The sequence below is a fragment of the Dermacentor silvarum genome, chromosome 1 (genome assembly GCF_013339745.2).
Source record: "Dermacentor silvarum isolate Dsil-2018 chromosome 1, BIME_Dsil_1.4, whole genome shotgun sequence".
Taxonomy (NCBI): domain Eukaryota; kingdom Metazoa; phylum Arthropoda; class Arachnida; order Ixodida; family Ixodidae; genus Dermacentor; species Dermacentor silvarum.
The window spans coordinates 182,220,964-182,238,676 of NC_051154.1; the positions used below are offsets into that span (position 1 = coordinate 182,220,964).

Below are 17,713 nucleotides of genomic sequence, written 5' to 3' on the forward strand. Positions count from 1 at the left end.
ATTGGCAAGTAATTTCACTGTGATTTTATCCCATCCCGGTGCCGTTCCTGGCTTCATTTTTGCTAGGGCCGCCTTCATGTCGTCTAGCTGGAACGGTTGATCCAGCTCCGCGTTCTAGACTCCCGCATACGAGTACGCGGGCCCTCGGGGGTCCTACTGTTTGCAGGTATTGATCTCAGAGTTTGTATGCCACTTTTGCCGTGTCTCCATCCAAACTGTGAATCACTCGTTGGAGATGCTTTTGTGTCTCTGTTCGAGTTTGGGTCGGATCGATCAAGGTGCGGAAGAGGCGTCAGGTACTCCAGCTGGACATTTGTCGCGCGGCCGTGTTGCATCGGTCCACCCAGTTAGAGTCGGCGAGCTGGGCCGCGTACTCTGCCCTCTGCCGCTCACTGGGTGAGCTCGGCGATGCGAATTTTTAGCTTCCGATTGTGTTTTTGCAGGCGCCAACCGCACTTACTTAACAGGAGCCCCCCATTTCTCTAATTCAGAGATTTGTCATTCATTAGTGGTGTCCTGTTAATAGTGAACATTTTCGTACCCACGCCTAATAGTGCGCACGCACGCGCGCACGCACACACACACACACAAAATAAAGCCAAGATTTCTGCATTCACGAGGTGGCGCACAATCTCAAGAAGACACATAACATGGGAGGTAGGGAGCCTGCAGTCGACGATAGATTATGCACTAATGTCACATAAGATGCATGATCGGCTAAAGGTAATGAACATAGATGAATATGGATCCAGAAGTCTAGGTAGTGATCACAAACGTAGTAAGGTGAGTTTTGGAAGAGAAATTAAAGTAGGTAGGAGGCAATCTGAACAACCAGTGGGATATTTTACTCAGAAAAGCAGCTGGAAATAGCAACCCAACAAATTGAGGAAGTAATTTCAGAGGATACTAAAACAGAATGGACATATGCAAATTTAACAGGGCTATTTGAGCTAGAGCTTGCTAAGGTACGAGTCACGCCCAAAGGGAACAAAAGACGTAAACCCAAGAGCTGGTGGGATGAGGAGGTTAAGAAAGCCATAGAAAAATGTCAGGAAGCATCCAGGGAACACAGATATTCAAAGCAGAAGGGTGAACCAGAGGCTGATGTAGACAGAAAATGGGATGACTTCTTAAACTGTAGAAGGGAAGCATCCCATTTGATCAATGAGAAGATTCGAAGAAAGGGGACCCAATGGTTGTCAGAAGTAAACAAAAAGGTTAGAAAAGCAGCGAAGAAATTTTGGAAACATCTCAACTCCTTGAGTAATAAGACTAGCCTAGAGCAGAGGTTTATAGTTACAGCTCAAGGTGTTCGGCTAGAAGGAGATGAGGCAATGTAACACATAAGAACAATGATGACAGAAAAATTTAAAGAAAGAAGCGTAGCATGTGCTCAATCTGGTGAGGATAGACTGGTTAGTGCAGTGGCTCCACTTGAACAAAGCGAGTGGCAAAGGGAAGAGAAGAGGGTTCCTAGTAGCACGTCGACAGGTCCTGATGGCATCCCAATTATGCTAATAAAGACATTGGGCCCAAAATCTAAGAAAGCATTAAGAGAGGCAGTGAGCAAAACGATAATGGAAGGTAAAGCCCCCGACGGGTGGAGACTGAGCAGGATGAGCATGATATACAAGGGAAAGGGAGACAAAGCTGACATAAACAACTACCGTCCGATAACAATGACGTCAGTGGTTTACAGGGTGGTGATGCAGATTATAAAGGATAGGCTGCAGGCATGGGTGGAGGGCGAGGAGGTGCTGGGGGAACTACAAAATAGGTTCTGGAAACAAAGAAGGTTAGAAGATAATCTGTTCTCATTGACGCAGTGTATTGAAATAGCAGAAAAGGAACACAGGCCCCTATGGCTCGCATTTCTGGATATCAAGGGAGCCTATAACAATGTAATCCAAAAGGATTTGTGGGACATACTGGGTACTCTAGATGTGGAAGATGGAGTAAGTAATCTTTTAAAAGATATCTATAAAAGTAACAAGGTGCTTATAAAATGGGAAGACAAGGTATCTGAGCCTATAGAGATACAGCAGTGGCTTAGGCAGGGCCTGAGCAATTCAAAGGCGTTCACATAGGCCAGTCGTGCTCAGGCCCTCCGCGTGCGTGCGCGAGCTCACAGTGTCTTTCCTCCCCCCCCCCCCCTCCTATCTCTATCTCATCTTTCTATTCCCTCTTTCCCGTCCCCCAGAGTAGGGTAGCCAACCAGACGCATTTCTGGTTAAGATCCCTGCCTTCTCTTTCTCTCCTCCTCCTCCTCCTCCTTAGGCAGGGGTGCCCTCTGTCACCTTTGTTGTTCATGCTGTATTTACAAGGATTAGAGAAAATTTGAGAGAGGAGCGGACTTGGAATCAACCTTTCCTATTTCAAGCAAGGAGAATGGATTAAACAGTCATTACCAGGACTGATGTACGCGGATGACATTGTACTTATGGCTGACAGCATGGAAGACTTGCAGGGATTAATGGACATCTTTGGTAAAGAGGGAGATAGCTTAGGTTTGAAGTTTAGTGAAGAAAATCGGCAGTCATGATTTTTAATGATAATCAGGGCACTGAGCATAGGATACATGAGATAACACTGGCGGTAGTGGATAAGTAAAAATATCTTGGAGTGTGGATAAACAATGGGGCTGAGTACCTAACGGAACATGAAAAATATTGTTGCACGCACGCGTGAGTGAGAAGAACGATGACCGGTGAACGTGCTTGCGGTCCCGGGTTGAAAGAGAAGAGGACGACGTTGAGTTGATCAACCAGCTGACCGCTCTTGCGCTCACCTTCGCGACCTACAATAAACGGCCCCCTTCATCCGTAAGGGTGATAAACGGTCTCCTTCGCGCGTAACAGAGTGGTGGAGGTGCTGGGTACGCGCTCACAACAACGGAACCGTCACTGCTGCAGCTTCGTCGAAGCCGTCGACTTGCCGGCCTCCCGCCATCTGCCGTGACCGTCTTCGACATGCCTGAAGAAGGAGCCGCTCCGAGGGCAGCGCCTAGCAGTCCACTGCAATACTACCGAGTTCCACCCACATTCGGAGGAAAAGCGGGAGAAGATGCCGACGAGTGGCTCGTCCATTACAAACGGGTGAGCAAGTCCAACGGGTGGGATTCAACCGCTCAGCTCACCAACGTGGTGTTCTCCCTGACCGACACCGCACTCGTGTGGTACGAGAACCACGAGGACACGCTTACGACGTGGGAACTTTTTGTTGAAGAGTTCAAGGCGTGTTTTGGGGACTCAGTCGCCAAAAAGAAGCGTGCTGAGCAGACACTGTCGCAACGGGCACAACTACCAGGTGAGACATGTACCACGTACATTGAAGAAGTTTTAAAGCTGTGCAAGGTGGTCAGTGCCCGCATGTCTGAAGAAGATAAAGTAGGACATTTGCTGAAGGGAGTGGCTGAGGACGTGTACAATTTTCTCATCGGTAAAGAAAGCCTAAGTTCCGTGTCCGACGTCATTCGGCATTGCAGAACCTTTGAAACGCTGAAGATGCGTCGGATTACGCCAAAGTTTGGTCGGTTGGCAAACGTTACGACGGTTGCCAGTGTGGACACGAGCCCTTGCCTCGACCTTCCTTCGACCATCCGACAGATTGTCCGCGAGGAACTTTCCCGCCGCGAAGAGATGTCGCGTCCAACAGCTAACCACCATGACATGTACACGTCGCGTGAGGCTATGACTGCGCCACATTCGGCCCCTTGGCAACCAATGGTTAGTGCAGCGGCCGTAGAGTACAGCGCGGCCCCACAGTCTCGGATGACAACACGCTCTCCGACTCCGCGCTATGACCGACGCGCTCAGCACACGCCTTCTCGACGCCCGATGTATCGTCATGACACACGCCATGAACCGGCCCACTACACAAGGGAAAATGACAATGTTCGGTTCATCGACGAACAACCAAGGTTTCGACCTCCCCCGGTATGTTACTCTTGCGGTGTCCCGGGTCATATCTCTCGGTTTTGCAACCAGCGTATGACCACGTGGTATGGCCAGCCCTCAGAGTTTTCACGGCCCTCCGAACGACCCCATGGTGTCCCGTGGCCAGCACACACATCGTCTGGCGACGAGTATTGGCCGCGCAGCTCCCGGAATCGCTCCCCGGCATCTGACAGGAGTTTGACGCCCCCACCGCGTCCTCGTGCTTCCCGTTCTCCCTCACCACTGCGTCGCACCACGTCCCCTTCGTCACCGGAAAACTAGCTAGCGCGGCCGATGGAGGTGAGGTCGCTGGAGATGTGCTACTGACAGAAATACCTCCTGTGTTGATGCTGAAAAACAAAGTGCGCGTTTTTGTGGATAATGTGCCTGTGATGGCTCTGGTGGACACAGGCGCAACAATTTCTGTTATGAGTGTCTCTTTTAAAGACGTGTTAGGGCGAAAAGTTATGTTCAGATGGGACGAAGCTTCAAGGTTCTGTGGAGTGAGTGGCGAGCCGTTGCGACCTATTGGTGTGTGTAGTGCTGACGTGTTTTTGGGAGGCCATGTTATTACGACAGAGTTTGTGATTATTCCTCGGTCGACCCATGATGTTATTCTTGGCATGGACTTCTTGCGGGAGTGTGGTGCCACTGTTGACTGCCGCACAGGGAAGGTATTCATAAGTGGTAGGATGACGTCAGCCCTCCTGGAAAACCCTGTAGATCACGAAACAACACTGTGTGTTTGTGGCGATACGGTCGTACCTGCATCATCTACCGTTTGTGTTCCCGTTGTCTGTTGCGGCGCCGATTCTGACAGCTTCGATGCTACCGTAGAACCGATGCACATGAACTGTCTGAAGAAGAATGTGTTGGTTCCACATTGTGTGGTGTCGATCGAAGGCGGACGCGCTGGCTTGTGGATCGTAAACTGTTCTGCGGAGCCCGTGATACTACCAGATGGCTTGAAATTAGCCTTCGTCCGGGAACACGCGTATTTATCTGTGGCTGAACTTACAGAAGTAACGCAAAATCCTGATGGCCACAGTTCGGAAACGGCCCTTTTGTCCATGATAAATAAATCTCTCAGCACGAGTAAACGCCGAACGTTAGTGGGTGTGCTTTCGAAGCACGTCTCGGTATTCGACTTTGCGCAGAAGGACAAAATACCTGTAATCCCCGCGTCACGAACCCGCCATACCATCAACACGGGTTCAGCAAATCCAATTAGACAAAAGCCATATCGCGTTTCACCATCAGAGCGCCAGATTATCAACGACCAAGTGCATGAAATGATGAAAAAAGGAGTCATACAAGAGTCAGCGAGTCCGTGGGCAGCTCCAGTGATTCTTGTTAAAAAGAAAGATGGATCTTGGAGATTTTGCGTCGACTATCGCCGATTGAATGCTGTAACAAAAAAGGACGTGTACCCACTCCCACGTATTGATGACGCAATCGACTGCCTTCATTCTGCCTCTTACTTTTCCTCAGTAGACTTACGATCCGGCTATTGGCAAATTCCGATGCACCCTGAAGACAAGGAAAAGACTGCCTTTGTAACGTCTGACGGGCTCTTTGAATTTAATGTGATGCCATTTGGACTGTGCAACGCTCCGGCAACTTTCGAGAGATTTATGGACACTATTCTGCGCGGGTTGAAGTGGAACATCTGCATGTGCTACCTCGACGACGTCGTCATCTTTGGCCGCACCTTCAGCGAACACAACTCGCGTCTGGATATCGTCCTGAACTGCATCAGAAACGCTGGCCTAGTTTTAAACTCAAAGAAATGCCACTTTGGAGACCGCCAAACCCTTGTGCTTGGGCACCTCGTCGATAAGGATGGCATCCGCCCTGATCCCCAGAAGACAGCCGCCGTTGAAGCGTTTAGTGCACCACGCTCTGTCAAGGAGCTCCGCAGTTTTCTGGGGCTTTGTTCCTACTTCCACCGCTTTATCCCTAAGTTTGCCGACGTCGCGTATCCGCTGACATGTCTACTACGAAAGGACATCCCCTTTGAGTGGACTCCGGAGTGCGATTCTTCTTTTCGTCAGTTGAAGTTTCTGCTGACGTCACGACCTGTTCTTCAACACTTCAGTCCTTCAGCTCCGACGGAACTCCATACGGATGCCAGTGGCATAGGTATTGGCGCCGTCCTAGTTCAACGCCACGGTGACCGCGAAAACGTGATCGCATATGCAAGTCGCTCATTAAGTAGGCCCGAGCAGAATTACACTGTTACAGAACAAGAATGCCTCGCGGTGATATTTGCGGTTCAACGGTTTCGTTCTTACCTGTATGGACGCCCCTTCACAGTTGTCACCGACCACCACTCATTGTGTTGGCTTGTAAATCTTCGTGACCCTTGCGGCCGCCTTGCACGCTGGGCGCTCCGACTACAAGAATATAGCTTCAGCGTCTCTTATAAGAGTGGTCGACGACACGCTGACGCGGACTGCCTCTCGCGTATGCCACTTAGCACTACGGACTGTGACGCCGACGACTTCGATCACCTTGTGGCGTCTGTATCGCCGAGTTTTCCAGACCTCGACTGTTTCAAAGCCGAACAACGAAAAGACGCTAAATTAACACCTCTCTTCACCGCTACGACCGCCTCTACTACAGCAAACAATTTCTGTGTACGTGATGGACTCCTATATAAGAAGAACTTTTCCAGCACTGGCGCACGTTTTCTTCTAGTGGTGCCGGAGAGTCTTCGCATGGCGATTCTGAGTGCTATGCACGATGACCCTACGTCTGGCCATTTAGGCTCGGCGAGGACGCTCTACCGGATTCAGGAACGTTTTTATTGGCCTGGGATGCGACAGTCTGTTGAGACGTATGTGGCCAGCTGCATGCAGTGTCAGCGCCACAAACGTCCATCTAATGCTCCAGCTGGTCTCCTGCAGCCGATCCCACCTCCAAGCACGCCTTTCCAACAAGTGGGCATTGACTTCGTGGGACCTTTTCCGAAATCAGCCAAAGGAAATCGGTGGATAATTGTTTGCGTCGACTACCTCACACGCTACTGCGAGACGGCGGCCGTGCCCTCAGCAACTGCCACTGACGTTGCAACGTTCCTGCTGCAGTATGTCATCCTGCGACATGGTCCGCCTCGCGTAATCATCAGCGACCGTGGGCGACAATTCACAGCAGATGTCGTGGAGGAGCTGCTCCGTTTGTGTGAATGCCACTTGCGTCACTCGACACCATACCATCCACAAACGAATGGCCTTACGGAGCGCACCAACCGAACAATTATAAACATGCTCTCTATGTATGTTTCATCCGACCACAAGAACTGGGATGACGTACTGCCTTTTATCACGTACGCGTTCAACACCGCCAAGCACGAGACTACCGGCTATAGCCCTTTCTTCCTGCTGTATACGCACGGCCATCCCGGTACACGATCGACACTATTTTCCCTTTCTGTACTCACGAAAATCTCACTGTCGCCGAGACCCTCTGCCTTGCCGAAGAGGCGCGCCGGATTGCTCGTTTACGCACTTTGGCATCGCAGGACAGATCAAAAGCACGCTACGACATTCGCCACCGTCCAGTGACCTATCGCCCTGGTGATTTAGTGTGGCTGTGGACTCCTGTACGGAAACGCGGGTTATGCCAAAAGCTTTTGGCCACCTACGATGGACCATTTGTTATTCTTAACAGACTCACAGAAGTCACTTATACCATAGCTCGCCTCACAGCGAGTGGTAGAAGAGCTGCCAAGACCCAAGTGGTCCATGTCGCCCGCTTGAAATTGTTCACGTCAAGGCAACTGGATTGACTCGCCCGGCGGGCTTCGTCTGCGACGAGAGGAATGTTGCACGCACGCGTGAGTGAGAAGAACGATGACCGGTGAACGTGCTTGCGGTCCCGGGTTGAAAGAGAAGAGGACGACGTTGAGTTGATCAACCAGCTGACCGCTCTTGCGCTCACCTTCGCGACCTACAATAAACGGCCCCCTTCATCCGTAAGGGTGATAAACGGTCTCCTTCGCGCGTAACAATATGTAACGACTAAAGGTAGTAGGAATGCAGCTGTGATGAAAAATAGGGCACTGTGGAATTACAATAGGTACGAAGTGGTGAGAGGGATTTGGAAAGGGGTGATGGTCCCTAGATTGACTTTCGGTAATGCGGCCCTGTGCATGAGATCAGAGGTTCGAGCAAGGTTGGAAGTTAAGCAGCGAGGGGTAGGTAGGCTTGCTTTAGGAGCACACGGAAATACACCAAATCAAGGGTTACAGGGTGACAGGGGATGGACGTCATTCGAGGGCAGGGAAGCTAGCAGCAAGATAGAATTTGAGGAGCGATTGAGAGAAATGGCAGAAAAGCGGTGGGCAAGGAGAGTTTTCAGTTATTTGTACATGAGGAATGTTGACACAAAATGGAGGAAGCGGACCAGAAAATTGTCAATCAAATATTTGGACTGCAGGAGAGGTGCAAACCAGGAAACAGCGGTTAAGAAAAAGGTTAACGAAACAGAGGGGGGTCTATGGAAAACAGGGATGCAGACGAAATCAGCACTGGAAACATACAAACATTTCAAGCACGAAATTGCCAAAGAAAATATCTATGATAATTCTAGGGGAAGCTCTTTGTTGTTTGAAGCCAGGACGGGAGTACTGCGGACTAAGATGTACCAAGTCAAGTACCAAGGTATAGACACGTTGTGCGGTGCATGTTGGGAGGAAGAGGAAACGGCTGAACACCTCATACTTTTCTGTAAAGGGCTCAACCCTACAGTGCAAAGCAACGGGGCTGATTTTTTCAAAGCATTGGGGTTTATAGGGACCGTGGCAAAATAGACCTTAAGCGGGTAGAAATAACCAAACGGAGGTTATCTGATTGGTGGCTAAAATCAACGTAGAGTTAATATACTGACTCTAGAGGACAAGCTGTCCATAGAGCCCATGCACTGAAATCGGTCACCGCTAGAGCGCCGACATTATGATACGCTGATGTTGCCAGCTCCTGAAACGCTTGCTAGACTTGGCGATAGTAATAAGTTTTAATCTGGTGTTTAGTGTGTGTGCAGCCGTGTGCGCGTGGGTGTAGGAGGTGTTGGCCGTGCAGCCGCGCAGCTGGCATTTACGCAACCCAAGGATGATCCTGTTAAAATTTCCGGCGGTATGTGATTTTCAACAGTCACGCACTAGCGACAATACCGTATAGCTATTAAGGCTTCCCTGTTTGCTGTCGCAAGTGTAACTTGACGAGCAATAGGTTAAAAAAATGCTGTACTGTGATGCTTCTCGAACGATTGCGATGAATCACGAAAGCTGTCTACTCGCGTGATGTTCTGAACAAGTCAGGCACGTTTACTTACGTGTGAAGGGAAATGCCAGAGCCCTTTGGAGCTTTAGTCTTGCACAAAACGCACGAAGGTGCCATCGCGTCACCCGATGTCGTCGCGCGATCACATGCCAGAGCTAAACTATACGAAACGAAACCACAGAACACCCATAACGAAACTACCACGCATCCGAAAACACAAATAAAAAATATCCGAAACCGAAACTCGCGTTATTGAATGAATGTGTACATCGTGAATTGCATAAATTACGTTAGCAAGCGCTTCCTGTAAGCTTAATATTCACACATCACCTTCATAAAGCCATCAGGTATTCGTTTTTTATGACACAGGATAATTCGACATATATACTTGTTTTCATCTCTCAAAAATAATTGCGCTGGCCACATTGACGAGTTACAAGATGGCGGCGCCCTAGCGCCCCCCCCCCCCCCCCCCCCCCTTTTCGGCCTAGCTTTGCCTCTAGAGTCAGTTGCATTAACTCTATGAAAATCAACCATCCACTGGCAACAAAGCTGGCGTCAAAGTTACCTTCGTCTCCCCTTCCACGGAACAAACAAGGCATGCTGCATCAAACGCCGTAATGGATTCGTCGACTGCGCGCAAGGTGTATAGTGTACAGGGTCCCCCTATCATGTGGGTCGTGTGTAATACGTATAGTATAGCGCTGTGTGAATGATTATCTCAGGGAGCACGAGAACAAAGTGTGCAAAGGTGTTGAGGGACACTATATATACGCGTATATAGCGTTGCACCGCAATGAATGCGGGTTCCGACGATATTTCGAAACTGCGTTATTCCATGCCGTGATTCCGAGCAGTATAATCGCCCGATTTAAAGGCCACCGAAATGCAACGTGACGGCGTAGTCTGTGCTGTGTGACTTTGGTATCACTCACGGAAAGATATTTCTTCAGGGTTCATACTCGGGTGCTTGACAGTGGCGTTCGACTTTTCTGGGTTATGCTACTTGTGTTCAATTTTTTTTTATGTAAGTGCTTTCACATTTATAATCTGTTGGAAGATAGCGCTCGTGCAATCTGTCCCTTCGTATCACTCTGTATGGATCCGTGGCTGGGTATGTTACATTCGTTAAAAAAAATTATGGTCTATAGAAAATGTTTGTTGAGCCTACTTGGTGACGAAGGTTGGTTACTGACCTAAAAAATGGAACCATCAGCCCTAGTTACAAAGTGCATCCTTCGAAGTAAGTGTGACCACAACTATTTTTTTTTCTTCATTATTGCCAAGAAGGTTAATTACTAAAGCACTTTGATTCTCGCAAGATAATTTTTTGAAGTGTCATCATTGCTCTCGAATTATTTCATTGCTGCTATTGGTTCCCTAAATGAAGATTTCGTTGTCACCGTCTTTTTGTTTTCTTTTTCTTTTGACTTTCATGTTGCAAACATATTTTTGTGAAAATAGCGAATAACGATGAAAGATCGATGACCTTCTTGGCTAGCATTCGGAAAACTTTACCATCAAGTCCTGGTCAACATGTCTGTATAAAAAAGAATGTAGTCGTCTGCTGCACGCTCTGATATTTTGAAGGACATGACAGAATATCATTACTTTCAGCAAGCGGCGGGAGGCACAAATTTTATTTGCTTGCGCTGCAAGCGCTTTAATGCTAGCCCATTTTCTGCCAATGTCTTGTTTTTTTTTTGTTTTTTTTACCACACTAGCCTATAAGCAAACACTAGCCTGTCATTCGACGCCGACTCTGGACGTGAGATTGAATCGAGCTAATACGACGCTCGCAGAAATACATAAGTGGGTGATTAGTAATTATCTCATGATTATTGTTGAGAAAACAACGAAAATAATGTTTCACGCTCGCAAGAAACAATTTAAGTTCTCTCCTACCAATATAAATAATATTAAATCACTAGTTTCATCTTCGAGTTCACTTAGAGTATATTTCTCCGAAACTTTGACACTGGATGGGACTGCCATCTTGGTATCTCGGTAAACTGTCTGGAGCTATTAGTTACATGGGTCGTTTTTATTACCAACTTCTAACATTAATTAATATGCTTTTATTTAATTCGATGTTCTGTCGTTTAGTTCAGTACAGAATTCCTGTTTTGGGGGACAACTTTAGTGGGAAACATGCACAGATTGACGGTATTGCAAAAAATAACAACAGTTATTTTGGTCTTACAGCATCACACCTCTCCCATACAGCTCCTCCGTTCTTACCCCTGTATTCATAAATGCGCCATAACTTGCTCAAGCTTGACTTGATCTATATGACGCCTGGAGTAAAGGCGCCGAAGGAAACGCAGTTGATGAGCGTCTGGGCACGTTCACGCCAGACGTCATTTGAAGTCAAGCATGGGCTTCAAGTTCGGGCACATTGACGAATACGGGAGTTATTGTTACAACCTTGGTATTGTGAATAACTCTGCTCTACTATAAGCTGTGTTATTTGCATGAAGTAGCTGAAATTAAGAACGATGACATGTTGCCTAGATTGTCTTACAGCAGCATATCCAAATGCACATAAATCTAAACTTTTGGAAGGTTAACACGTGCAGAACAAATTATGGATAACAAATTCTAAGGTTTTGTTTACTTACTTTGTTAAATCATATGTTCGGATAAAGCGGCCCCGTCATTTCTACACTGCCTTTAAAAAGCTGCGTGACATACTCTTAGGAAGAATTTGTGTTATTTTACATTGTTTCTTGGTTCTATCGTTTTTCTTGTTTCTTTCTTTTCTGTGTGTGTACAACATTCCTTTCAAAAACATTGTATATATTGTTTTAACAATTTCGTTCATGTAACTGGGTCGTGGTATATGTACGTGCTTTTCTTGAAAAGCGAGGCATTACATAATGTTTAGATATGTACAAGCTGTATTGTGCGTGTGTATGTATATATGTTGTTTTTTTTTAAATTGCATTCGGTTGATACCCGTGCTTGCGTCCCGCCGTTTAGCCGCTATGTACTACGATGCTGCACTCTGTATGAGGCGGCCAGGTTCCCCAACACAAGCTTTAACTAAGGCTTTACTGCCTGATGTATAACAAAGCCTGTGATGGCCTGGCAAGCTCCGGCTAAAACGAATCGGGTGCCTGTTTGCACCGCAGACTTTAATGCGACTTAATATAATATCGTGTAAGCGAGAACGCTGGTACCATGGCTCTGCGCCAGACCCAATTGTTGTATAAACCTTCTCAATAGTTTCCCGTCCACTGAGTGAGTGACAAGTCTGGCTCCGGGATGCTCAAAGTCGCTCGCGTTGCACTACCTGCACTACGAAGTGCCAGAAGGCGAGGAGAACTCGCCCTTTCCTTCCACCGCTACACTAACAACGAAGCACCACGCAGGCCCGACAGCATGGTACGACGGTTCTATACCAGGTAAGAGCGCCCTAGTCGTCTTGGAAACTATTGAAAAGGGATGTTCGAATGCATAAGAACAATCGGTACTCCAAATATGCCACAGTGAAGCACTTGGTCTTCGAGCTTTATTTCAGCGAACACAGAAAAACATCGATTTCGACCAGAAATTGTCACAGTTTACACAATGGCTCATGAGCACAGCACAGAGTATAGTGTGTTGAATGTAACGTTGAAAAAAAAAAAAAGACTGAAAAAAGAAACACTCAACTCTGAATTCGCTCGTTTATCCCGGCTTTTTTGCGTCGTGAACGCCGTGGTCAACATTGCTTCTCGTAACTATAAACAATATGTCAAATGTGTAAAAAAAATGCCGTGATAGTTTCAACTATCATTTTGACCGATGCTTTACTCAGAAAGATAAAGATCGCAAAAAAGGAAACCGGGTCGTTTGCACTGAATTACGCGTGACTCGCGAAGACTACAGTAGCGCACGTTATTATTTTGCACTCTGTGAAACACATGCAAAACAGGAAATGCAGGGGTACTGGTGTATCCAAATATTTACTTAAGCTTTGCCTCTATTTTATTTTTTATTTTTATCTGCTAGAGGAACATACCGCTACGCCTCAACAGTGGTTGCAGAGCTGGAATACCTGTATATTACCATGTAAAAACTAATGTTTTACTTCTGAAACGTCCAACCACAAGTTCCTTATAGAAGCTGATAATTAATTAATTATAATACATCTATAAAAAGTTGCTAATGACATACGATGAAGCTCCATAACCACGACGTTTTTATGTGGGCAGGTAAAACCTACGACTCTAAGCTGGGCAATCGGTTAGGTGTATTTTTAATAAACCTTCAACTTTTTCATCATTCAACTTTATCACCACTCAGTTTTCGATTCATCCATCATTCATTCAATCATTCAACTGTTTAAGAGTGTAGTGCATAATTCAAGTGCCACAGATGCATTCAACTATCTCCCATGGCCAAAATAAATGGCTAATATCTTCCTAGCTTTGCATGCGCTTCAACTGATCCGATATTAAAATACCATTAGGGGCCACATTTTGCGAGGAACCATTTACTTTTTTCATTCTTTTCGTCCTACGTCTTTGGCTCGGATGCAGAGAGGCCTACGCTATCGCAGCGATGGGCCACTTGGCGCGACGGGTGATAAAAACGGATAATGGAATGCGTTCAACAGAGAACCCAATGGCCGTGTTTTCTACTCGGACAATTAACTTTTTATTAGTTTAACTTTTCGTATTTGGCTTCGACGTCGTCGCGGCACTGTCATCGCGAGAATCGGCTACTTGGTGGAACGGATGACAGGAACAGAAACCGAAGTGAATCGCCCAAAAATACGGCGCAGGTTGGGCAACTATTTACGGATTCAAGGGGAACAAGACGGCCTCCTTGCCCCACCTCGACTTGATGGGTTAGAAAAGTTTTGTTCTTATATCCCGACGGCTGATACGCCACTCTGAGCACTCGCGCCGGAAAGGCGAAGTCGCGTACCTCGGTTAAGGTATGCGTCCACACAAGCCGCAACAACGCGCGTGGCACACCGCCGGCGGCAGAAAGCGTGCCGCGAAAACAGGCGAGCGGCAACATTTTCCTACCGCGGAGCGAATGGGTCTCGAGCTATTTTTCACGCCATGCCGCTTGCCGCCGATCGGGGAGACCAATGAGGAGCGGCCGATTCATTCACGTGGCCAAGCGCTGCAAGGAAATATACCCCCCTCTCTCAGCGTAGCTGATTACAGCTGCAGTGAATCCAGCTGATAGCGAATCACTTGCTTGCCGCGGCGGCAAAAGACGCCCGCAAGTGTGGCCATGCCGATGCTGGCGCGTTCTGCCAACCTGCGGCATCCTGCTCGAGTTTTTCCCGCTGTAGTGTGAACGTACCTTTACAATATATCGTGCTTACCTCATGAATGTTTGAAGGCATGCGGTGCACTTGTTTGGGAAATGAAGCTGACCTTGGGGCACGGAATTAGACTGCGGCTACACTGATGTCCGATCACGCCACAAGAGTTTTGCAAAATAGAATGAATTTGAAGCATGATAGGCTCCTACGGCTCTGCATTCGCAATGGGCGCACATCACTCAACCGCTTGTGTTTAAAGTGCTTGCCTATCTAATGGTTCTATCTTGCCCGGAAAATTGCGCCTGCCCATTCATCCAACTCAAGTGATAGAGCGGAATTGTGCTGTGAATTGTTGTGGAATTGTGCGGAATCTGCTGGGAGTGAGAAAAGAAGGCACCCACGCACTTGACACGCTTTTACTTTTCACCGGCCACTGTCACCGGCGACGTACGAAACTACTCGTTCACAAACTCGACAGCCAACGAAAACACAAACAAGTGATGCCATGCATTGTTTCTCGCACTTGCAGGATTAGGGCACAACAGTCAAAATTGTTCGCCAGCACATCTGCTTAATTCTTTCGTCCTTAATCTCCAAATAGAAAAGAATAATGGCAGTGATATTAGTGATCATTAAATTATGCAAATAACATAAAGCAAAGGCGGCGCATTAGTTCCTCTTGCTTTTACGTTCTCGCTGTTCTGGCAGCACTGAGCGCGAAAACATTACGGACTTTCGAACAACTTGCATCATGCGCACATAAAGTAATAATAATAGTAATAAAAAAACATGAAACAAAGCGACATACATGCCTTCGCTGCATCAAAGTACTCCAATGAAATATTAATGATGTTATGCCATTATATAAGCCATAACGTGTGCGATAATTAGTGTATCGTGTTATTATCTAGCGAGTAAAAAAACTCCGCTGACGCACCAATGATACTCAACTAATCTAACAAGACATTTGATGGACGGATATTAGTATTGAAAGTTTAAATGAGAAATGCACGGCTCGTAGACTGCAGCTCCTCCCCAAAAACCGAATGGGCTGATCAAGACAGAAGGGCTCCTAAAAGAGATAAAATAGAATATTCACAGACGCGTGGCTTGCTTATAAAAAGAACATCTGCTAACATGACTAGTGTCGCATTGGACCAATAATGCACTCTGGGTCATGGGCAGTAATTGGACGAGGCACTGTTGCAGTACTTGTGAGAAGAGAGTCCGTAGCCTTTTTCCTTCACCTTCTGTATGTCATGTTAAAGCATGTGACAAATGCTGAAATGACACTTTAGAAATATTTATGATGTCACAAGCTGCCATAATAAGATTTACGCATCTCTGAGTTTATCGTCATTGAATTCCTGCGAACGGGTGTTCAATTTTGCAGTTGCTGTTTTCTTTCTTTTTTTTTTAATTAAGACGTTCACCCCCTCCCCCTTATTTTGAAGGACAAAAAAAGAATCACTTTTAGCAGTCTCTATGAATACTTTTTGCTAATAAATAGAGTGCATGCGATAACTAAACCCACTAAAATAGGGATGTTTTGAAGTACAAGTCGGCGTATTATGTGTCTCAATACTGGTGTGAAAACGCACGGTGGCTTTTTTGCAATGAGAGTATTGCTGTGCTCTGGGTGTACAGAACTCAACGCAAGCCGCACAGCGAATATCGCTGGTGTTAGTGCACAAACTGAGGTAACCTCGCAGAGTGTATCCTGACCCATGCCGCAATTTCTTTTTTTTTTTTTTAGAAAAGGTCTATGTCATTTCGTTAGAGACGGTGACATCGAAAATGCAAACCCTGTTTTGTGTAATGGCGCATACGTAGCGTGCGGAAGTCCCGAAAAGCAGTTTATTTTCCCTATTAAGAAATGTTTACAGATTACCAGTCAAACAAAGCTCCAATACTGGACCATTATTATAGGGTTTTTGTCTACAGCAGCACCCTTTCATTGCCATTTATTGCGTTTGCACGGAATGACAAGCCCGCAAAAATTTGCAATAACAGGCGGCCCTGGCGCCAGTCTTCGCCTATCTTTGCGTTTAGTTGCCCAGAAGACTACAGTGCCTACCAGTGGTTCAGATGTGAGAAAAGAAGGACAAAAATGAAAAGAAAAATAAGGAAAGACTCTTCTAACATCGCGCCTTGCTTGGCGTGTAGCAGATTTTGCTTGGGCATTCAGGTCGTGGCTCATGCCAGACGATAACGGAGGCCTTTTGAAATCGACGAGCTCGCCTCGAAATTGAGCCTCGGACAAACTCTCAAGCAGCGTGACGTCGAGGCCAGTGTCACAGACCACAGCTTCTTGGCATCCTGTCCTCTCCGCGTGCTGCTCTCCCCTTCCAACTTGGGTGGGTCGTCGATCTCACTGGTATAGCCGGCGTGACGAAAGAAGCGCGGCCTCGATTCGAGGCGTCTTAGTCGCTCTTCCACTCGTCGCGGCCCGTGGGGCACTCGAGCGCATGCCACCGGGTGACGGCGCTGCGCGGGTTGGTGAGCATGTCCTGCCAGTGTCGAAGCTCCTCGCCGCGCGCGTACATGAAGGGCCCGAGTACGGTCTTGCCCAGCCGCCGGAAGTCGGCGCCGTCCGGTGACGCCATGACCGTGAAGCTGAGGCTGCACGAGTCGAAGTAGCGGCCAGCCACGCCAAACGTGAACGCATCCCCGAAGGTCGCTTCGTCACCAGTGCCCCACTCGCGGTTCTCGGACCGCTTCTCCTTGACGCACTTGCGGCCGTGGTTCAGCGACAGCCTCACGTACACCCCTGCGCAAGACAAACACTGCTGGTCATGACCGCCTGCCGATCAACAGCTTCGACATACGCGGTTCACTACATCACTAAGAGCGCAGGCGTGCACGTGTGTGTGGTGTGTCACACATGTGGAACATACGCTTTTTCTTTTCCTCGACGTGACTTCACTCGCACAGAGTAGTAACAGCACAAACGACACACAAAACTTGCGACGCACACATAAAGGGCGAGTAAATCCAGCCCGCCAGAGGGCCACAGTTCAAGTCGTGAAAAGATGGCGACGGCCGCGCTAAACTCGACAATTGCGAACCAAGCCTATACCTGCGTGACCTGCCTCTTCAATTTGGCTGATGAGGTTATTTGAGCTGCCATTTAAAGGTACCCTTCGATGCCCATGCATTGTAAGACACGTGTGCCACTAGATCACCCGCTTTTCACGCTCTCATGGTGGCTAAAGTCAACGTTACTT

At 47.5% G+C, this 17,713-nt stretch overlaps 1 protein-coding gene across 1 annotated transcript in view; it reads right to left on the reverse strand.

Annotated features, from left to right (window-relative positions):
* Nucleotides 1-12,704: 12,704 nt before the first annotated feature.
* Nucleotides 12,705-17,713, reverse strand: part of LOC119436497 (synaptotagmin-15-like) — a 183,263-nt gene continuing 178,254 nt past the window's right edge. The window contains 1 exon segment of the mRNA XM_049658184.1: nt 12,705-17,256. Coding sequence (XP_049514141.1) covers nt 16,910-17,256 — 347 coding nt within the window. The 3' untranslated portion in view covers nt 12,705-16,909.